The sequence below is a fragment of the Babylonia areolata genome, chromosome 13, assembly GCF_041734735.1.
Source record: "Babylonia areolata isolate BAREFJ2019XMU chromosome 13, ASM4173473v1, whole genome shotgun sequence".
Classification (NCBI taxonomy): domain Eukaryota; kingdom Metazoa; phylum Mollusca; class Gastropoda; order Neogastropoda; family Buccinidae; genus Babylonia; species Babylonia areolata.
Window position 1 is genome coordinate 17,712,523 of NC_134888.1, and position 25,007 is coordinate 17,737,529.

General features: G+C 42.8%; 1 protein-coding gene across 1 annotated transcript in view; it reads right to left on the reverse strand.

The window, feature by feature from the left end:
- Nucleotides 1-9,667: 9,667 nt before the first annotated feature.
- Nucleotides 9,668-25,007, reverse strand: part of LOC143289113 (retinoblastoma-associated protein-like) — a 70,197-nt gene continuing 54,857 nt past the window's right edge. Inside the window, exons 22-28 of the mRNA XM_076597975.1 lie at nt 24,566-24,670; nt 23,132-23,269; nt 19,329-19,390; nt 16,925-17,048; nt 14,667-14,806; nt 12,675-12,743; nt 9,668-10,202 (exon numbers count right to left, since the gene is read on the reverse strand). Of these exons, the coding sequence (XP_076454090.1) occupies nt 10,196-10,202; nt 12,675-12,743; nt 14,667-14,806; nt 16,925-17,048; nt 19,329-19,390; nt 23,132-23,269; nt 24,566-24,670 (645 nt within the window). The 3' untranslated portion in view covers nt 9,668-10,195. The remainder of the gene's footprint in view (nt 10,203-12,674; nt 12,744-14,666; nt 14,807-16,924; nt 17,049-19,328; nt 19,391-23,131; nt 23,270-24,565; nt 24,671-25,007) is intronic.

The following is a 25,007-nucleotide window of genomic DNA, read 5'->3' on the forward strand; positions in this document are numbered from 1 at the left end:
CCAACAAGGTGTTTGGCCTACCTCTATCGATCTGGAAGATGCTTATTTTCATATACTCATCCATTCGGCATCCCATCGGTACCTGAAGTTCGTGTGGAGGGACAAGGGGTTCCAGTTCCCGGCCCTCCCATTTGGTCTGTCCCTTGCCCCTTTCCTGTCTACCAAGGTGGTGCGGAATTGGTGTCCATCGTCCGCTCGGAATCCATTTGTCTCTGTGTGTACCTGGACGACTGGCTTATCCTGGCCCAGTTGCAGGCCCTGTGCCTGAGTCATACGGCCAGACTTCTAGACCTCTGCTCCCAACGGGGCTTCCTCATGGACCAGCAGATATGCGATCTGTCCCCATGTCAGTCCTTCGACTTCTTAGGGATGAGATTCGACACGCGGTCTATGATAGTCTCTCTGGCGCCAGATCACTGGGACCGTCTGGCAGGCTTCCTCAGCCACTGGCGCCACTCCTCCCAAGATACAGCGCGGACACTTTCTTCCCTCTTGGGCATGATGGAGTCCACGGCACCTCTCATTCCCCTGGACAGGGTTCTCAAGCGCCCTCTCCAGAGGGCACTGAGGTTACGCCGGTCCCAGAGCACTCAGCCATGGGATACCCAGATATGTCTGGGCGAGTGGTTCCTCGAGGTGACATCAGAGTGGTTAATCACCCCCCTTCGGACACAGGGGGTGCCCATAGCCCCACCTACTCTTCAGGTGGCACTCTTCACAGACGCCTCCTCCCTGGGCTGGGGAGCCCACATGGACTCACTCCATGCAGCAGGGACTTGGTCCCCGGAGGAGCGCCTATGCCACATCAATGTTCTGGAACTGGAGGCAGTTTGCAGGGCTCTCCTGCACTTCATGGGGGAGGCCACTGGCAAGACCATCCGCTTGTTCACGGACAAGACGACGGTCACATGTTATGTGAACAAATGGGGGGGAGCGCACTCGGCAGACCTCTCCATGCGGACTGAGGCTCTCCTCCGTTGATGCCACAGCAAGGGCATTGCACTTTCAGTGAGACACTTAGCAGGAAAAACCAACATCTTGGCAGATGCTCTCAGCAGGTCCAAGAGTGTCATACGCACAGAGTGCACCCTGGACAAGGACAGCCTTCAGTTGGTGTGGGAACAGTGGTTTCGGCCGATGGTGGACCTTGTTCAACAAGAGACTTCCCACTTACGTCTCTTCGGTTGCCGACCCAGAAGCGTGGGCAGTGGATGCTCTCTCTCTAGACTGGAGCAGTCTGATTGCCTCTGTGTTTCCTCCCTTTCCAATTCTGTCCAAGGTGATACGGAAAGACAGATTGGAACACCCGCAGCTGATCCTCATTGCGCCGAAATGGCCAGCCCAGACCTGGTTTCCGGACCTTCAGTCCCTGACACATCTTTCCACCCCTGGAACTTGAAACCAAATCTCATCTGCTGAGGCAGCCTCGCTCGGGCACTCCTCATTCCAATCCTCAACTGCTCCACCAGCACGCATGGCTGCTGTGCGGTCGGAACTGTCGGCATCACCATTGAAGTCCTCGACCCCTCGGTCGGCCTCTGTGTCGGCTGCGCTGACCCAGGGGTGTGCCTCCTCTGACCTCCTCTCCATAGTCACCAGAGCAAGGAGGCAGGGAACGGAGACTTTGTATGACTTTCGCTGGAAGAAATGGTTGCGGTGGTGTACAGCTCAGGGCATTACCCCTACGAACCCTACGAGCATGCAGTTGGCCAACTTTCTGGCTCTCTGCTCCTCGGTTCTCATCCTGTGCTAGTTCTGTGCGAGGGTACAGGTCTGCCATCTGTACCACAATGCAAACAGCTAGGTGGTCCCGCCTTTGAAGCGGATTTCCTGCTCAGAGAGGTGGCTAGGGGTGCCCCTCTGAAGGAAGCTAGAGACCCCAGAAGAGTGCCCCTCTGGGACTTGTTCCTGGTGCTGGATTTCATTTGAAAACAGCCCTTCCAACCATTGGGGACTATTCCTTTTGACATCCTCACCCTCAAGACCGCTTTCCTTCTGTGGCTGGCCACAGGCAGTCGTAGAAGTGAGCTGCATGGTCTTAGTGGAATGCCACAAGATCTGGCCTTCCACAGAGATGGTTCCATCACTATTCGTTTCCTTCCAGAGTTCTGGCTAAGAACCAAGACCCTGAGGTTCCTTCCCCCTCTCTGAGGGTCAGACCTTTGTCTGATATTATTGCCCAAGATGATGAGGATAGGCACCTCTGCCCTGTTCGGTGTCTCAAATATTATTGGGATAGGTCTCGCCATAGGCGTTCTTCTCAGAGGCGTCTGCTCATCTCCCTCAATGAGAATTACAAGAAAGACATCGCTGCAGGCACCATTTCCCGCCGGGTTTCCCAAGTCATTCGTAGAGCCTACTCTCATGCACACAGGGATATCAGCTGTCTTCATCCCAGAGCACACGAAGTGCGGGCCATAGCTACTTCGGCTGCTTTCCAGCACTCAGTGCCAACGCAGCATGTCTTGGAGGCAGCCTTCTGGCGGTCTGAGAATCCCTTCATCAACTTCTACCTCAGGAATTTCCGTAGGACCAGGGCTGACGGTTCCAAGGGGATTTCCTTTGTCGCAGCTAACACTGCCGTCTCAGTTACAAGGGCTCCCCATACGAACCAGTAGGCGTTGCCCTCCTCCGTTTGCTTTAAATTCTGCATCAGTTTGACATGGTACAGTATATGACACCAAAAGGAGGAGTTTGTATTATACTCCATGTTTGGTGTTACATATACTTACCATGTCAAACTCGAATGCCCGCCCGTCCGTCCCCGCGTCTCCGCCGTGGTTCTCATGGGGCATTTTTGTTCATGGCCACGGAATGATTCAGCACTTATAGCTTTTAGAGGCGTTTGATTGGCTGAGAGCGGGCGGGCCCGTCTTTTCACTGTTAGCCGCGCGAAATTTGGCCAAGCAGAGCAAACCAATAGGCCTAGTTTGCATCAGTTTGACATGGTAAGTATATGTAACACCAAACATGGAGTATAATACAAACTCCTCCTATTACAACCAAACTGATGTCATCAAATGCACAATTAAAAAAAAAAAAAAATCAAAACGTCAAGAAAAAGCCTGTTTTGCATGTTCAGCTTATTATTTTGGAGAGCCAATTAACTTAGAGAGCAGAGATGATGTGACGGGCCTCTATAAGTCAAGTCATGTATGTGTTGTACACTCCAGCAATCTTTTAGTGCTGGACAGTGGGTGGGGGATGAATCTAATCTAGTAAGAAGCCCATGCTAAACCTTACAACCTTGTACAGAATCAATTATTTTAGTTGAACTGGAAGTTGGGTGTTGGGAAGTGAATGGTTCCCTTTGAAGCACCCCACATCAATCAAAACTTCATTACTTTAATACATATCAGTTCTTTCTCTCTTTTTTTTTCGGAATGAAATTTCAGACCTTTGCCTGTCATCAATACTTCGAAGAGCTTGGGCAAATATTAAAAATGATAAAAACACTAACAGATGCTTGTGCAACAACACCACACAAAAAACATACAGGCAAGATGGCAAACTTAGACCCAGAAACAGCATTGCTTACCAGGAATTAAATTATGGGGACTGTTGGAGTGGGATCATAAATTTTATTTTCTTACTAACATTGTAGACTGCTTAATATTTTTGGGAACAGTCACAAAAAAAAGGGTGGTTTGGGAATATGAATGTTCACCGAGGTCCAGCAGTTCTGGTGGCAGCAGAACAGGGTTTGACTTTTTAATATCTCCAACTTATTACTCCATGTTTGTATCTTTTCCATGACATTACTGCTATCACAAAAGCACCCACAGCTTGTTGATCACTGCCAAAAACTGAAGAAAGATCATGAATAAAAAGATGGAAAACAGCACCAACGCAAGTGTTCAAATTCATTTTGCAGACACTAAAATTAACAGAATGTCATACTGTCTTAAAACTGCAGCTTGATAAAATGGTGACTTTTCCTAATCCAGGAAATGACAAAAAAAATTCTTGATTTTGAGGCAAATGAAATTAAGTGCTTATGAATCAGAATATTAAAAAAAAGTCCTATTTCATGTATGTTGTCATGACTGGGCAATGAATAATTAATTAAACCAGCATAAACAAGTTGTATTATTGAATCAGTTGAGGTCTGACAAGTTGTCTAAATAAACAAGACCCATTTTATACTGTCATAAAAAAAGGCAGCAGTTATATATATATAAAAAGTTCTTTATCTCTTTACTTTCATTTACATGTTTTATTGGCTTCAAACTCAAGATCTGCAAAGTCTAAGCATTACATTCACTTCTCTCTCTTACACAAGTGCTTTCGCCCACACAGAACCTTCCAGTTCAGCCACTTTACATCACAGCCAACGGATCTGAACCTTCTGTGTGAGTTCTACAATCAACAACAGATACCAAATGGGATGCCTGGCTGGTTTACCCCTTTACTCACAAGTTCAACCCACAGATTCCCTGTAACAGATACCCAATATTTATTACTCATTTTAAGTGACATTTTCACTGCCAATCATGTCTTCTTTTCTCTGCATAATCAACAGATACCCAGTATATTACTCATTTTAAGTGGCATTTTCACTGCCAATCATAACATGGTATTCTGTTCTTGGTACAGTGTCAGGTAAGGTTGCTTACCAGTCCCCAAACTTTTTTGTAACTATGATTCATGTCATCCGAATCACTTGAAGGTGAGTGTCACCCCTATCACTTTTGAGGATGGGTGTCATCCCTATCACTTGAGGGTGTGTGCCATCCCTATCACTTGAGGGTGGGTGTCATTGAGGGTGGGTGTCATATGAGTTATCCTGTCATCCCTATCGCTTGAGGGTGTGTGTCATCCCTATCACTTGAGGGTGGGTGTCATCCCTATCGCTTGAGGGTGGGTGTCATCCCTATCATCTATATAACTTGAGGGTGGGTGTCATCCCTATCGCTTGAGGGTGGGTGTCATCCCTATCATCTATATAACTTGAGGGTGGGTGTCATCCCTATCATCCCTATCACTCGAGGGTGGGTGTCATCCCTATCATCCCTATCACTCGAGGGTGGGTGTCATCCCTATCATCTATATAACTTGAGGGTGGGTGTCATCCCTATCATCCCTATCACTCGAGGGTGGGTGTCATCCCTATCATCCCTATCGCTTGAGGGTGGGTGTCATCCCTATCATCCCTATCACTTGAGGGTGGGTGTCATCCCTATCATCCCTATCACTCGAGGGTGGGTGTCATCCCTATCACTTGAGGGTGGGTGTCATCCCTATCATCTATATAACTTGAGGGTGGGTGTCATCCCTATCATCCCTATCACTCGAGGGTGGGTGTCATCCCTATCACTTGAGGGTGGGTATCATCCCTATCATCCCTATCACTTGAGGGTTGGTGTCATCCCTATCACTTGAGGGTGGGTGTCATCCCTATCATCCCTATCACTCGAGGGTGGGTGTCATCCCTATCGTTTTTACCAAGACAAGGTGTTTATGAGAGCCAATTTGAAAGGCCAAGTTCTTACTCCCAACATCAAGTGAACGAGCACATCCCATCAGCAGAAAAATCCAGCAGTTTATGCACATGTAAAGTCAGCTCCCTTTGCTTGCAGTTTATGCACATGTAGTGTTCCCTTTGCTTGCAGTTTATGCACATGTAGTCTGTTCCCTTTGCTTGCAGTTTATGTACATGTAGTCTGTTCCATTTGCCTGCAGTTTATGCACATGTCTGTTCCCATTGCTTGCAGTTTATGCACATGTAGTCTGTTCCCATTGCTTGCAGTTTATGCACATGTAGTCTGTTCCCTTTGCTTGGAGTTGTACATGTAGTCTGTTCCCTTTGCTTGGAGTTGTACATGTAGTCTGTTCCCTTTGCCTGCAGTTTATGCATATGTAAAGTCAACTCCCTTTGCTTGCAGTTTATGCACATGTAAAGTCAACTCCCTTTGCTTGCAGTTTATGCACATGCAGTCAGATCCCTTTGCTTGCAGTTTATGCACATGTAAAGTCTGTTCTCTTTGCTTGCAGTTGTACGTGTAGTCTGTTCCCTTTGCTTGCAGTTTATGCATATGTAACTCCCTTTGCTTGCAGTTTATGCACATGTAAAGTCAACTCCTTTTGCTTGCAGTTTATGCACAGGCAGTCAGATCCCTTTGCTTGTAGTTTATGCACATGTAAAGTCTGTTCCCTTTGCTTGCAGTTTATGCACATGTAAAGTCCCCTTTGCTTGCAGTTTATGCACATGTCTGTTCTCTTTGCTTGCAGTTTATGCACATGTCAGTTCCCTTTGCAGTTTATGCACATGAAAAGTCAGCTCCCTTTGCTCGCAGTTATGCACATGTAGTTAGCTCCCTTTGCTTGCAGTTTATGTACATGTCTGTTCCCTTTGCCTGCAGTTTATGCACATGTAAAGTCAACTCCCTTTACTTGCAGTTTATGCACATGTAAAGTCAGCTCCCTTTGCTTGCAGTTCATGTACATGGTAGTCTGTTCCCTTTGCCTGCAGTTTATGCACATGTAAAGTCAACTCCCTTTGCTTGCTGTTTATGCACATGTAAATTCAGCTCCCTTTGCTTGTAGTTTATGCATATGTAAAGTCAGCTCCCTTTGCTTGCAGTTTATGTACATGTAGTCTGTTCCCTTTGCCTGCAGTTTATGCACATGTAAAGTCAGCTCCCTTTGCCTGCAGTTTATGCACATATAGTCTGTTCCCTTTGCTTGCAGTTGTACATGTAGTCTGTTCCCTTTGCTTGCAGTTGATGCACATGAAAGTCAGCTCCCTTTGCAGTTTAGGCACATGTAAAGTCTGTTCCCTTTGCTCACAGTTTATGCACATGTAAATTCAGCTCCCTTTGCTTGCAGTTTATGCACATGTAAAGTCAGCTCCCTTTGCTTGCAGTTTATGTACATGTAGTCTGTTCCCTTTGCTTGCAGTTTATGCACATGTAACGTCAGCTCCCTTTGCTTGCAGTTTATGCACATGAAAAGTTAGCTCCCTTTGCTTGCAGTTTATGCACATGAAAAGTTAGTTCCCTTTGCTTGCAGTTTATGCACATGTAAAGTCTGTTCCCTTTGCTTGCAGTTTACGCACATGTAAAGTCTGTTCCCTTTGTTTGCAGTTTATGCACATGCAGTTTGTTCCCTTTACTTGCAGTTTATGCACATGTAAACTGCATGAAAACTGATTAAATGAAACAAAGTTCGATACCACTGCATTGCTTGGGCTGAATGAGTTAAGACACAAACAGAGAAGAAAGTGGAAGCACTGTTGATTTTAACATGGTATCATTCAAGGTAAGGGAATCACCATGGACTGCAATCAAAACTTCTGAAGCTATGGGCAACATGTGAAAAAATGTAAAGTTACAGGTTATTTTCATTTTATGACTTTGGTTTTCTTCATCTGAAATCAATTTAGATCTGCCAAAATGCTTTTATCTTTTAACTATTGGTTACCTCATTGTTCAAATGTTGGTGCAAGTTCATTTGATAATGAATAGTTTTTCATCTAATCAGAAATATATTCATAAATATTGTTTTAACAATCCTCCCTGGACTGCAGACATTTTGGGGTGGATGGTGTTTTCACACTGGCTGATACCATCAGTTGCAAAACACAATGATACTGGAAAAACAACACACCTTTTTGTGGATATATTTTGCCAGATTTAATTATTGCAGGAAAATTGTCCAATCAATGCTATGATGTGAAATTTCACAGAACCACTCTCACCCATGCTCAAGCTATCTGTAGCCATTTCAGTAATACCCGACTCTCACAAACCAACATACAAGCTCATTCTGACGGAACATAATTTGTGTCTGTGTGTGTGTGGTTTTTCTTACCTCAAATTTTGTTTCGTGTAGCATGCTTACCATGACTTGTGGGTGCACTCGATTGGTAACCCTAGTCACAGTTAAGTACGCACATTTAAAATCACAACACACAAAGGAATCATTGTTGCTTGATTTCTGACATCCTGTGTGAGATCCAAACACTTTAGACTGACCAACAAAAACTGGAGCACACCAAATGCCCTTCAGAAATGCACCCATAAATATACATCCATATGTACACAGTAACTGGTGGTTTTCTGGTCACAAATCACACTCTGCAATATCTCATGTTCCCTGCCTTTTTAAGACGCATCAGTAATGATAAATCTAATATACGCAACAGCAGTTTGCATCTTTTAAAATAATGGAGCTGGCAGTGTTACTATATGTTGGGCTTGAAGCCCAATGCACAGAACGGTTTAACTCTTTCCATACAAACGGCGAAAGAGACAACGTTAACAGCATTTCATCCCTATTACCATCATCAAAATATTGCAAGCGGAAGGCTCTTATACTGAAGACATGAATGTTGACAAAGAATACCACAATTCTGACGACGGAAGCTAAAGGTTGGGTCATTGAGACACCCACTGGACAGCCGAGGGGTCTGTGTAGAGGAGAAGAGAGAGGACTGGCCATACTGAGTGAGTTAATACCTATACAAAAACACATATGAATATTTCGCCCTAATTCTATGTCATGTCATTGTGACAAAAAAGACTGATTAAACATCCGTTCTCACACAGTTGTACATTGCCACTGAAGACAAAACTCCCCTATAATTTTTTTTTCACACAACTTCATGTTGTTTCTTGTTAAGAACAACACAAAACTTGCATACTAAACTATTGCCAGACTGACACACCTCGCAACACAATCTTTAACACCATCTTTCCCCTTCTAGTAAAAAACAACAACAACAAAAAACCCACACAGATCATCAAAAGCCATCTCAGTTCACTGCTCCTAGATAGGCAAGTTCACATATAACACTTTCTTCCTATCACATGAGAATTCCACCAATTCATTTTGTCAACCAAAGTCAATAGTCATTCTGTCAGGCCAAGTGAACATACACTGTCAGGATAAGTCAAAAGTTGTTCTACCAGGACAGGTCAACAGTTAATCTATCATAAGTCAATAGTTATTCAGTCAAAAGTCAAAATTCATCCTGTCAGACCAAGTCATTCTATCAGAACAGGTCAAAAGTCATTTTGGTAGGCCAAGTCATTTTGTCAGCCCAAGTCAATAGTCATTAAAAAAAAAAATTTAAAAATAACAAAAAGAAAGAAAGAAAAAAGTAAAGTAATTCAGTCTGGTCAAGTCAAAAGTCATTCTGTCAGGCTGTGTCATTGTGTCAAGCCAAGTCAAAAGTCATTCTGTCAGACCTAGTCAAGTCATTCTGTCAGTCCAAGTCAACAGTTATTCTGTCAGTCCAAGTCATTTGGTCAGAAGTCAAAAGTCATTCTGTCAGTCCAAGTCATTTGGTCAGAAGTCAAAGGTCATTCTGTGTCAAGCCAAGTCAAAAGTCATTCTGTCAGACCTAGTCAAGTCATTCTATCAGTCCAAGTCAACAGTTATTCTGTCAGTCCAAGTCATTTGGTCAGAAGTCAAAAGTCATTCTGTCAGTCCAAGTCAGGTCATTCTGTCAGTTCAAGTCATTCTGTCAGAAGTCAAAAATCATTCTGTCAGGACACGTCAAGAGTCATTCTGTCAGTTCAAGTCATTCTGTCAGAAGTCAAAAATCATTCTGTCAGGACACGTCAAGAGTCATTCTGTCAGTCCAAGTCATTCTGTCAGAAGCAAAAAATCATTCTGTCAGTCCAAGTCATTCTGTCAGAAGCAAAAAATCATTCTGTCAGGAGTCATTCTGTCAGTTCAAGTCATTCTGTCAGAAGCAAAAAAATCATTCTCAGTCCAAGTCATTCTGTCAGAAGTCAAAAACCACTCTGTCAGGACAGGTAAAGAGTCATTCTGTCAAGCCAAGTCAGAGATAAAGTGATTCTTCTGGAGTATGCAGGATCGCTACGACCCTTCAAGAACAGTCCCACATTATGACCAACAATGAAGTGTACCAAAGACAACAGCCAGCAGAACCTGTCTTTCTTGGACACATGTTTCTGGTCGCACAATGCGGTGTGTCTGTCGACACCTTTCTTGCACACAAGTTTCTGGTCGCACAATGCGGTATGTCTGTCTGCACCTGTCTTTCTTGCACACATGTTTCTGGTCGCACAATGCGGTATGTCTCTGTCTGCTGAATGTCACCAGGGACCAGAATCAGCAACACAGCCCCACTTCAGCACACACCGGTAACCGTTAGAGCACTGTGGTGGTCAGCATATCTCACAACAATGACGACGTTAGCCATGACGGAAGTGTCCCACTTGATCTACTGCCTGTAAAAAGAAAAGAAAAGAGAGAATGTCATTAATGCTATCCATACTGTGGACAGGTACACCTGTATTCACAATTATCAATGCCATCCATGATGCGGACACACCTGTACTAAACATTTACTATCACCAATGCCATCAATATTGTGGACAAGTACACCTGTATTGTACATTCAGAATCAATGTTGTAGACAGGTATATCTGCAGTGTACCTTCACAATCATCAATGTTGTGGACAAGTACACCAGTACTGTACATTCAGAATCAATGTTGTAGACAGGTATATCTGCAGTGTACCTTCACAATCATCAATGTTGTGGACAAGTACACCTGTACTGTACATTCAGAATCAATGTTGTAGACAGGTATATCTGCAGTGTACCTTCACAATCATCAATGTTGTGGACAAGTACACCTGTACTGTACATTCAGAATCAATGTTCTGGACAGGTACATCTTCAGTGTACCTTAGAGCATCAATGCCACCTATGCTGTGAACAAGTGCAAGCATTTTCTATCTGAATTTCTGTGTGTACAAATCCTACTCAAGTTTTCTTTATGAAGGAAACAAAACTACTGTATCATCTTTCAGAAATTGGTAATGGTGAAGTCTCTGTGATAATGCAGACATTCAGACAACATACAAGCAGAACTGTAAAAGAAACAAAAATGGATGTTAAACATAGAAAAGAACCCTCCCTGTTGAAAAAATTATTAAAAAAAAAATTCACACTCTCAGCAAACAAAAACAAAACAAAAAAACTGTTAAAATCATCACTTTTTTCACTATTCAAAAACAGACGCACTCATGTACACACACACACACACTCAGGAGCACCCGCAAACACAAATGCACAACATATTGGACAAAGAGATGGAAAGATCTACATTTCTAATAAACACGGACAACATTCTGGACAAGTATGAAGATATTATATTATATATATATATATATATATAATCTTACAAACATGCACAACATACTGGCAAGTATGATGGAAAGATCAATACATATATATGTATAAAATGATCTTTCCACACTTGTCCAATATCTTGTGCATGTTTCAAAACATAAAAGCGAGCATGAGTGCATGCCAGTGCTTGTGTGTGTGCATGTCCGTTTCTAAACAGTGGAAAGCATACACACACACACATAGTGGAGTGATGGCCTAGAGGTAACGTGTCCGCCTAGTAAGCGAGAGAATCTGAGTGCACTGGTTCGAATCATGGCTCAGTCGCCGATATTTTCTCCCCCTCCACTAGGCCCTGAGTGGTGGTCTGGATGCTGGTCATTCGGATGAGACAATAAACCGAGGTCTGGTGTGCAGCATGCACTTAGCATACCTAAAAGAACCCACGGCCACAAAAGGGGTGTGCCTGGTAAAATTCAGTAGAAAAATCCACTTCGATAGGGGGGGAAAAAACAACAACAAAAACTGCACACAGGAGAAAGAAAAGAAAAGAAAAAAAAAAGGGGGGGTGGGGTGGGGGGGTGGCGCTCTCACTGTAGCGACGCGTTCTCCCTGGGGACAGCAGCCTGAATTTCACACAGAGAAATCTGTTGTGACAAAAAAGAGAAATACAAAATACAAATACAAATTTAAATATATATACCGTAAAGTTTGGTCTATTGAGCGCACTGGTATTTAAACCGCACCCACTAAATTTTGGAAAAAATTGAACTTTATACATACATTTTATACATATATAAGCCGCACCGGTTTATAAGCCGCACTTATTTCCGGTACCGGAACACATACTGATATTACAGAAAAGCTGTCGATACTGTAGGTTATGAAATAAACACAAGCGGGAACAACACAAAGAAAAGCAAGCGAAAATACTGCTAGTGCCACAAAAAAAATAATAAATAAACACAACGAAAATAAGATCCATAATTTAGGGATAGTCACATTTATTCAACGTCATCCTGCTCACTGAATCCACTAAAATCTTCGTCTTCAGTGTCCGAGTTGAAGAGAACCAGCACAGCTTCCTCCGCCATCTTGTCACTAACTTCAGCCTCGCTTTCACTTCATGAACATGAAGGTGGAGGTCACTGCTGATTCGTCGCTTGCACTGTCGTCTGCTAGGTCAATCGCCTTCAATTTGAAGGCTGCATCATAGGCATAACATCGTGTTTTCAGCATGATGAGGGTGTACACTTGAGCAGAGTAGAACTGAATGCTGATCTGAAGGCTTTAATGTTTGTGGATTTGATTTATAAATCCTGAAGCTCATCCAAAAATTCATGGACAGAAATCATGATTTTGGTGAATTGAAGGGCAGCTAAGAATAGACGAGAACGTGACACTCCCGGGATCGTTAAAATCCGCAAATAAGCCGCATCATTGTATAAGCCGTAGAGGTTAAAGCTGGGGTAAAAAGTGCGGCTTATAGACCGAACTTTACGGTATATATATATATAGAGAGATATAGAGAGAGACCAGCCAGCATGCTGTGACAGCCACTCACTTGTCAGCCACTGATGGAGCCCCCAGGATCTGTCTCACCACACTCCTCCCTGTCGACTCTGGAGCTGATCTGTCAACATACACAACGATGCTCCGTCAAAGACCCGTGTCATGCCTCACTGGTCTTCTTCTTCTTCTTCTGCGTTCACTCGTATGCACACGAGTGGGCTTTTACGTGTATGACTGTTTTTACCCCGCCATGTAGGCAGCCATACTCCGTTTTCGGGGGTGTGCATGCTGGGTATGTTCTTGTTTCCATAACCCACCGAACGCTGACATGGATTACAGGATCTTTAACGTGTGTATTTCATCTTCTGCTTGCATATACACACGAAGGGGGTTCAGGCACTAGCAGGTCTGCACATATGTTGACCTGGGAGATCGTAAAAATCTCCACCCTTTACCCACCAGGCGCCGTCACCGTGATTCGAACCTGGGATCCTCAGATTGACAGTCCAACGCTTTACCACTCGGCTACTGCGCCCGTCGCCTCATTGGTCAAAGTGCTCACCAACGCAGGGCCCCACCAAAGTTCTTCAATGTCAGAAGTTAATCTCTTCACCCATTCGGGGCCTCACTTTAAGTTCTCCACCCACGGTGGGCCTCACCACAGTTCTTCAACCACTTTTGGCCTCAGTGCAGCTCTTCAGACTTCACCCACTCTGGGCCTCAACGCAGTTCTTCACCCACTCTGGGCCTCAACGCAGTTCTTCACCCACTCTGGCCCTCACCACAGTTCTTAACCCACTCTGGGCCTCAACGACCACAGTTCTTCACCCACTCTGGCCCTCACCACAGTTCTTAACCCACTCTGGGCCTCAACGACCACAGTTCTTCACCCACTCTGGCCCTCACCACAGTTCTTAACCCACTCTGGGCCTCAACGCAATTCTTCACCCACTCTGGCCCTCACCACAGTTCTTCACCCACTCTGGCCCTCACCACAGTTCTTAACCCACTCTGGGCCTCAACGACCACAGTTCTTCACCCACTCTGGCCCTCACCACAGTTCTTAAACCACTCTGGGCCTCAATGACCACAGTTCTTCACCCACTCTGGGCCTCACCAAAGTTCTTCACCCACTCTGGGCCTCACACACAACAGGTCCTTTACTACAATCAGCACAAAGTGGACACTAAAGCTATTCACACACACAAAGTCCTTTACTACACTCAGCACAAAGTGGACAATTAAGTTCTCCAGACACACAAGTCCTCAACCACAAACAGTACTAAGAGTACACTAAAGCTGTTCACACACAAAGGTCCTTTACTACAATCAGCACAATGTAGACACTAAAGCTGTTCACACAAGTGTGTCATCTCAAGTGACAGAACGTTGATGTTTTTTGACTTTTCGCATTCATTATCACTTGTTTCGCTTGCTAGATTAACAACTTCTCTGTAACAAAGTCCACTAAGTAATTTTCTGTAACTGTACTTATATATCTTTTTCAAATATCACCCCCCACCCCCCAAAACCCCATATATCCAGTTTCCCCCAACTCGCCCTCCTCTTCTAAATGATAATACTCAAGTGTATACATTAATACTCTTAACAAAATGTCGTCGATTACCGATATGTGGAACGGGACATTAAATAAAAGTCCTCCTCCACACAAAACACATCCTCAACCACAAGCAGCACAAAGTGAACACCGTAAAGCTGTCCACACACACACACACAGGTCAAGCCGCGGTCCATATATGTGATAGTCAGTCGTGTCCGACTATGACCATCAGAACAGCAGAAGGCAACTGCTGTTCCGACTATTTGGGCCAGAATTTGATTATAGTGGAGAGTGTCTTGCACAAGTACATCCCCACTCTCTCGGCCAAGAGGGTTTTAGGACAGTTGGCGTCGGGATGGTTCTCAAAGGCCAACTAGCCCACAAGGCTGCAGCACTAAGAGCCAGTGCAATTTTGCCTCCTAGTTTGAGAGTCATAGTCCTTCACAAAAGACTAAGCTGTAAATGGTTTCGCAGTCCACTCACTGATTATCCTCTGCAGGAGCCTGGTCAAACTGGATCAGCCGTCGCACTTTCTCTTTCGGCAGTCCATGGCTGGACAAGTCCATGCGTCGCTTGCATGCCGCTGATACTGTGGCGTTGATGCTGCGGAGCTTGTCAGACGACTGCAGAAACAAATGGCTCACCGGTCATGTACTGATTAACCATGAGTTGCATTATCACCACCACTATAAAGATAAGCTGTCTCATAACACTGATGAAGAGAAAACTGGCTAGAAACAGTGTCACAATGCTCTTGCCGAGAAACCGACTAGCAAATGTGTTATAATACTCTTGCAGAGAACGTGGACTGAAACTGTGTTTTAATACTCTAGAAAATGGCTAGAAACTGCATTATATTGCTGAAGAAAACTGATCAGAAACTGTGTTATAATACTCTTGAAGACAAAGGTGGCAGAACGCTTGAGATAATTCTAGAAACTGCATTATATTGCTGAAGAAAATTGATTAGAAACTGTGTTATAATACTCTTGAAGAAAAAGGTGGCAGAATGCTGACACTTATCTGCTGATACAAAGAGTCCACGAGGGTCTGGGTTCAAATCCCACTCTCTCCCTTTCTCCCAAGTTTTACTGGAAAATCAAACTGAGTGTCTTGTAATTTGGACGAGACAATAAACCTGTGTGCAGCATGCATTTGGCGTACTGAAAAAGAACCCATGGCAACAAGAGTATTGCCCTCTGGCAAAATTTTCTTGTAAACCCCCCCACCCCTTCCCCCCACTCTGATAGGTACAAATATATATGCATGCACTCAATGACTAAGCGTGTTGGGTTATGCTGCTGGTGAGGCATCTGCCTAGCAGGTGTGGTGTCACGTATATGGATTTGTCCAAACGCAGTGACGCCTATTTGAGAAAATGAAACTGAAGAGAAACTGACTAAAAAACCGATACAGTACTCACTGATCAAATACTCTTCAAGAGAAACTGACCAGAAACTGTTACACAACTCCAGAAAAGAATTATAGTACTCTCGAACAGAAACTTGCTGGAAACTGCTACATGTTTCAATATTCTTGAAGAGAAACAGGAAAAGTGCAAAATAATAATATACCCTTGAAGAGTAACAGACTAGAAAATGTTTTAATACTCCTAGTGAATTACAGTACTCTCAGACAAAAACTGGCAAGAAATATTGTTATATTACTGTTTAAGAAAATGGGACTAGAAACTGTGTACTAATACTCTTACACAGAAATTGTCTAGAAACTGCTTTGCAGTACTCTTGACAAGAAACTGTTATAAAACTCTTGAAGAGATACTGTTATAATTATCTTAATAAGAAACTGTCTAGAAACTGTGTTAGAACACCACTTAAGAGAAACTAAGACAGGTGAATTAGTAGAAGAAAATATGAAATGGTAACAGTAGAATCTAACATCTCTTTAACGTTAACAGTTCAAGAGAAAATAAAAATGATAAAGAGAAAACCCACAACTGGCTTCATCATCTCTCAGTTTAAATGATAAAGAAGTATCTTATATATATATTACAGAAAAAAAAGTTCCTACCTATTCTACATGGAGCTGTGTTGTTTTTAACAAGGGAAGAAAATAACTGTGTCCACCTTTTGCATCAGCTTGTCAGCTAGTGTATGTAATTCATCTTTTTCCTTTGATGCATACTTTAATAACTCTTGTTAACAACAAGAAACCATAGGTCTTTTTCATTAATGAATCGTAAGGAGACAAAAGAAGAACAAAGAAAAGTCAAAGTGAGTGTTTTTATGTGTGACTGAAACCTGACTGAATGACACAGGAAATAAATGAGCGCCCAAAGGCTGCTGTCAGTCGGCTCTACCCAGGAAGGCAACCTGTTGTGCAAGGACTGTAAAGTGCTTGGAGCTTGGTCTCAGATTGATGATAGGCACTATATAAGTATCCATCTTATCATCATCATCATGTGGTCCACTATCACTCATAGCAAGTCAACTAATAAGAGTACACTTGTACAGTGTTTTCAAACATACGAAACTATTTTATAATAACATGTCAGATATAAACCACGCAAGCACACACAAAAGAATATGCATACACACACTCAAGAACACACACAACCACACACACAAATGACCACATACTCCAGAACATCACCGCACACTATACATACACACACTAAAGAACACACACAACCACAACAATTGACCACATACTCAAGAACACCACCGCACACACACACATGAAAGAAATGTGGATCCACAGAAGACAGGGAGGATACCCACCCCAGGCCGGTCCCCAAAGCAGTACAGTGTGCGAGACATGGGGGTGAGCTGGCTGGGTGAGCGTGGGGCCTTGAAGGGGGATTCCTTCAGTGGAGAGATCAGGAAATTCTTTCTGCCCACCACACTGCAACACAGTTCAAATGACTTGGCATTACAACCAAAGTCTGAACTGCAAAGAGGCAAGTATCTAATAGTTCAAATCCATGTTTCTCTGCAAAGTGAAGCACACCAGGAATACAAAATGAACACTGACTTTACTCCAAACCCATAATGTAGAAATCGTGACAGTCTTGCACGTATCACAAACACCCATGATGTATCTCACATATCAGACAAAATATATCACACACACACCCATGATGTATCCCACACATCAGACAAAAAAAATATATATCACACACACCCATGATGTATCTCACACATCAGACAAAATATATCACACACACACACCCATGATGTATCTCACACATCAGACAAAATACATCACACACACACCCATGATGTATCTCACACAGACAAAATATATCACACACACCCATGATGTACCTCACACATCAGACAAAATATATCACACACACCCATGATGTATCCCACACATCAGACAAAATATATCACACACAAACCCATAATGTATCCCACACATGAGGCAAAATATATCACACACACCCATGATGTATCTCACACATCAGACAAAATATATCAAACACACCTCCAAGATGTATCCCACACATCAGACAAAATATATCACACACACACACCCATGATGTATCTCACACATCAGACAAAATATATCACACACACCCATGATGTATCCCACACATCAGACAAAATATATCACACACACACCCATGATGTATCTCACACATCAAACAAAATATATCACACACACACCCATGATGTATCTCACACATCAAACAAAATATATCACACACACACACATGATGTATCTCACACATCAGACAAAATATATCACTCACACCCATGATGTATCTCACACATCAGACAAAATATATCACACACACACACACACACGATGTATCCCACACATCAGACAAAATATATCACTCACACCCATGATGTATCTCACACATCAGGCAAAATATATCTCACACACACACACACACACACACCCCCATGATGTATCTCACACATCAGACAAAATATATCACACATACCCATGATGTATCCCACACATCAGACAAAAAAAATATCACACACACACACCCATGATGTATCTCACACATCAGACAAAATACATATCACACACACACACATGATGTATCTCACACATCAGACAAAATATACAACACACTCCCATGATGTATCTCACACATCAGACAAAATATATCGCACACACCCATGATGTATCTCACACATAAGACAAAATACATCACACACACCCATGATGTATCCCACACACCAGACAAAATACATCACACACTCCCATTATGTATCTCACACATCAGACAAAATATATCCCACACACCCATGATGTATCCCACACATCAGACAAAATATATCACACACACCCATGATGTATCTCACACATCAGACAAAATATATCACACACACACACACGATGTATCTCACACATCAGACAAAATATATCCCACACACCCATGATGTATCTCACACATCAGACAAAATATATCACACACACCCATGATGTATCTCACACATCAGACAAAATATATCACACACACCCATGATGTATCCCACACACCAGACAAAATATATCACACACACCCATGATGTATCCCACACACCAGACAAAATATATCACACACACCCACGTATCTCACACATCAGACAAAATACATCACACACAGCACCAGACTGAAGTCCAGGGTTCAACCCAGATTAGACGGCAACGTCTCTTCACCACGGTCTGACTGACCGTGAGAAGGTGTTCCTCTACATGGTGAAGACTCCAAGGCAGGAATTCTTCTGTTTCCATGGGATGCAACTACCACGTTCACTGGTGTACATACAAGTGGGCTTTTATGTGCAAAACCATTTTCACCCTGCCATATAGGCAGCCATATTCCATTTTCAAGGGTACCACTGCTGGGAATGTTCTCATTTTCATAACCCATCGAAAACTGACATGGATCATAGGATCTTTAACATATCTAATTTTATCTTCTACATGCATATACACACAAAGGGGTTAAGACACTAGCAGGTCTGCACATATTCTGACCTGGGAGATTTTTTTTGGATTTAAAAAACAACAACAAAAAAACCTCCTCTTTCACCAACAAGGTGCGCTGTTACTGGGGAATGAATTCCGGAAATTCAGACAAGAATTGTGCGCTTTAAACCATCCGGCTGCCGCACCTGTTGTACACGGATTAAACAGTACACACACACACACACACACAAAACAACAAGTATCCTGTACCTGTAGGCAGGTGAGGCAGGCTGTGGAGAAACACGCTGAGGAACTGGTGACAAGGTGGGAGCCTGGCAAACATAATCATTCCTGTTTGAAGAATCCCACTTCCACAATTCATGCATTTTGATTTTCAACATCTTGTGGGAGCCTGGCAAACATAATTATTCCTGTCTGAAGAATCCCACTTCCACAATTCATGCATTATGATTTTCAACATCTTGTGGGAGCCTGGCAAACATAATTATTCCTGTCTGAAGAATCCCACTTCCACAATTCATGCATTATGATTTTCAACATCTTGTGGGAGCCTGGCAAACATAATTATTCCTGTTTGAAGAATCCCACTTCCAAAATTCATGCATTATGATTTTCAACATCTTGTGGGAGCCTGACAAACATAAACATTCCTGTCTAAAGAACTCCCACTTCCATAATTCACGCATTATGACTCAACGTTTAGTGGGAGCATGGCAAAACAATGATCAAAATGTAAAGAACTCCCATTTTCATAATACACATGTGCATTATGATTTTCAGCATCTTGTGGGAGCCTGGCAGAACATAACTATTCAAATCTAAAGAACTCACACTTCCACTATACAAATGTTCTTATTTTAACCCTTTCGCTGCCAGGAAAATAAAATTTAATTGAAATCTATTTGCCAGGGTTTTTTCACAAAAAACGGGTATAAATTTTCAAAAAATTCTGTGCTCTTTGTTATTGGAGAAAGACCCATAAAAGTATATATTTTCTGAAAAGTAAATGAACAAAGAATACAAAACACATGCTGTTTTCCCATTTTATATATTTTTAGTGACATGCTGTTGTTTTGAAATCAGTGTTTTGTTTTTTGTCACATTTTCAACTTGTTCATTACAAACATTAGTCAGGTAATTTGCACAAAAACATCATATTTTCTGGACAAATGAATATCTGCAAACACAAAATCATACTAGAACAACCACAATATATATATTTTTTAAAGAGATAGAAACACAATACATTGTGACTTCTCCAAGTGATGAGATGGATGTGAGGCCACGCCCCCTCAGTCTCCACCCCCCCTCCCCTTCACCCCTCTCACACGGTCACTTGATTCAGTTCTCATCAGACCGCATTGGCTGCGTGCCAAGAATATCGCTCTGCTGCTAATTCGGTCTTCTTCTGTCGTCCGCTAACATCTGTACAGCTGACATTACTCACTGACAGTCGCATCTTGGCCACTCTCTTGATTGCTCGCTTTATTTTCTATCAGATCGTCCTATAAATGTTCATCACTATCTTCTCCTTCGAATTTACGCTTCAATTCTTTCTGAGCATCAGTTAAAGAAAGAAATCTTGGTTAATTTAGTTCGTCACGATCGCATGTCTTGAGCACGGCGTCAGTCCGACATTTTGTTGAGCGAGCGAGGAGAGAAGTCAGGCAAACACTTGGACAGTGACCCAACCAAAACGTTCAAATAAAGGACTGCTTCATGACGTAGATGGGGTTTCTAGCTATGAATAGAATCTAGAGAGATTCCCCAGGCTAAAGCTACCACTATTCTTGTCAACGAAGTGAATGCAACCCAAGGAAAAGTCCGAATATATCGATGACGAGTTATCTCGTCATTGTGGCAGCAAAGCATACATGCTTGCCATGACGAGTTATCTCGTCATGCAGGCAGCCTAGGGGTTAAGCATCTTTTGTCATGACTGTCATCATCACTCCTGAAATCTAACAAAAGCATGTTGAATACAATGCACAATCACCAAACACAACATGTTCTCCCACACCCTAGATGCCCACCAATTGTGACAGTTTAATTCCTAAGCCCTCTCTCACCACAGATGCCCACCAATTGTGACAGTTTCATTCCAAAGCCCTCTCTCACCACAAATGCCCACCAACTGTGACAGTTTCATTCCTAAGCCTTCTCTCACCACAGGTGTCCACCAATTGTGACAGTTTAATTCCTAAGCCCTCTCTCACCACAAATGCCCACCAATTGTGACAGTTTAATTCCTAAGCCCTCTCTCACCACAGGTGTCCACCAATTGTGACAGTTTCATTCCTAAGCCCTCTCTCAAACGCGTGATTCTCTTCAGTGACTGCACACAATGACAACATACTTCTTTAATATTATCAGTGAACTCTTCTTCTTCTGCGTTCACTCGTATGCACACGAGTGGGCTTTTATGTGTATGACCGTTTTTACCCCGCCATGTAGGCAGCCATACTCTGTTTTCGGGGGTGTGCATGCTGGGTATGTTCTTGTTTCCATAACCCACCGAACGCCGACATGGATTACAGGATCTTTAACGTGCATATTTGATCTTCTGCTTGCATATACACATGAAGGGGGTTCAGGCACTAGCAGGTCTGCACATATGTTGACCTGGGAGATCGTAAAAATCTCTACCCTTTACCCACCAGGCGCCGTCACCGTGATTCGAACCCGGGACCCTCAGATTGACAGTCCAACGCTTTAACCACTCGGCTATTGCGCCCGTCATCAGTGAACTCAAGTAACTGGGAAAGCAGTGCGTCTGCACATATTAACACTGACATTTCTTCAACCTTCAGACCTGTCTAAATGTGACCAGTGTAATGACAGCCCAAATTAAAACTGATTCTGCACTTCTAAAGTCCTCTTTCACACATCAGCACGCTACTTTAAAATTCCCTCCCTGGCACATTAATTTGAAATCTGCTAATTACTATTACTACTTCTGGGTTCATGGGCTGCGACTCCTACATTCACTCATGTACACAAGTGGGCTTTACGAGTATGTCCTGGTCTCCATAGCCCTCCAAACGCTGACATGAATTACGGGATCTTTTACACACATATCTGATCTTCTGCATTCTTATACACATGAAGGGGGTTCAGGCACAAGCAGGTATGCTCATCTGTTGACCTGGGAGATAAGAAAAATCTCCACCCTTTACCCCATCAGGTGCTGCAAATGGGATCTGAACCCAGGACCCTCAGATTTAAAGTCCAAAGTTTTTATCACTTGGATGTTGCACCCACACAATCTGCTAACAAGTTCACATATTCCCAAATTAAGGTGACAAGGGTGACTGCAATGCTGAACACTGTCAAAGTGACTCAGCAGCATTGCAGGGTCTCTTCTGGTGGCCTCATAGCCACCAGACACTGACAATTCTCTGTGGACTGCTGGTATGGGGACTAGAGCAGGCAAGCATGTGGGAGTGGCTGTGAATGGCAGATTTGGGATCAGCGGTGCGCGAGCACTCCTACTAAATAAGAAAATAAATTTTTAAAAAAGCACTTGACCCCCCACCCCAAACACATCCTTATTTCTTCTTCCTCTTTTTTTTTTTTTTCCAGTTCCATCATCAAAACCGTTTCAGTGGCATCACTCCCATTCACAATACCGCTCAATCCAAGTCCTCCATACGCAGCAACCACTGCTTTTGTCCATCACAGTCGTAGCATCAGCAGTTTAAAGGGAACTATCACTGCTAGGTGGCTTGGGAGGCCACACACAGGAGGAGACCCTGCACTGCTGTTGAGTGATTTGGTGGGCAACACTTACCCCTTGTCAGTATTAGAAAACATTTAGTGGGTGACACTTACCCCTAGTCAGTTCGTGTTAGAAAACATTAGGTGGGCAACACTTACCCCTTGTCAGTTAGTGTTAGAAAACATTTAGTGGGTGACACTTACCCCTAGTCAGTGTTAGAAAACATTAGGTGGGTGACACTTACCCCTTGTCGGTTCGTGTTAGAAAACATTAGGTGGGTGACACTTACCCCTTGTCGGTTCATGTTAGAAAACATTAGGTGGGTGACACTTACCCCTTGTCGGTTCGTGTTGGAGAACTGCATGAGGAAGCTTTTCATGGTGACCATGTAGATCTGGTTGTAAAAGTTGATGATGGAGTCGTACCTGGCCTCACCTGAGCTGTCTTTACCCATGTACACATTCCGGAACACCTGTCCGTGCAACATGTCAACAGTTTCATCAACAATCAACACACCTGTCCATGCGACACATCAACAATCAACACACCTGTCCAACAAGTCAAGAGCTCCATCAACAATCAACACAACTGTCCATGTGACACATCAACAATCAACACACCTGTCCAACAAGTCAAGAGCTTCATCAACAATAAACACAACTGTCTAAGACATCAACAGCTTTATCAACAATCAGAACACTTGTCCAACACATCAATAGCTTTATCAACAATCAACACACATGTCCAACACATCAACAGCTTTATCAACAATCAAAACACATGTCCAACACATCAACGGCTTTATCAACAATCAAAACACTTGTCCAACACATCAATAGCTTTATCAACAATCAAAACACATGTCCAACACATCAACAGCTTTATCAACAATCAAAACACATGTCCAACACATCAACAGCTTCATCAACAATCAAAACACATGTCCAACACATCAACAGCTTTATCAACAATCAAAACACATGTCCAACACATCAACAGCTTCATCAACAATCAACACACCTGTCCATGCAACACAACAGCTTCATCAATAATCAAAACACCTGTCCAACATGTCAACAGCTTCATCAGCAATTAACACACACCATGCAACATGTCAACAGCTTTGTCATTTATCAACATACCTGTTGGTCCAAAAGGTGAGCAACCCAATAAATTATGCATATCTGAAAATCCATGTGCTGCTTACAAAATTAACCTTAATACAAGGGTTTAAAACAGATAAGCTCAGAAAATCTAAAGGAAAAAAAAATCACCACAATACCAATTCTGAAATCAATAATACAGAATTATTTCCACCCAAGCACTCCTAAACTGATCAATATTGAAAAGATCCCAGAACTGGTAACTGTAAAAATGTCACTGGGAATCACTGCAAGGTGATGTAAACAGGTTATGGTTGAACACTGTGTGCTGTACTTGGTCAAGTCCTGACTGTGTTCTCTCCTTGTGCTGGGTCTGGGGAGTCAGGGAAATAGTGCTTCCTTTATGACGTCAATACAATGCATGCCACCAACCTTTTAAAAAAATTTTCAATTTCATTTTGAAGAAGAAAAAGACAATACATCAGGATCCTGTAGACATATATGCCACTGGCCTAAAAGAAACAGAATTCATAAATAAAATGTTTGCCTAAAGAAACATAATTCATCAATTAAATAAAAAGGCTACACTGGTCTAAAGAAATATAAATTTATAATATATTTTTAAAAAAATTTAAAAAAAGAAGGAGAGAAACAAAAGTACATACATTAGGATCAGCATGAGGAAGATTCCTGTACTCCTGCACAATGGTCTTGAAGCGAAGGTCTCTCTCCATCACCTTACACACTCCGTAAACAGTACACATCAAGATCTGAAACACATGACACAATGTTCTATCTCCATCACCTTACACACTCCGTTCACAGTACACATTAAGATCTGAAACACACTACGTTCTGAAACACACTACGTTCTCTCTATCACCTTACACACTCAGTCCACAGTACACATCATGACCTGAAACACATCACACAATGTTCTTTCTTGATTACCAAACACACTCCATACACAGAACAAATCAAGATATGAAACACAACACACAATGGTCGCTCTCAATCATCCAACACACTCCATACACATTACACAACAAGATCTGAAACACAACAGGCAATGGTCTCTTTCTATCACACTAACACACTCTGTACACA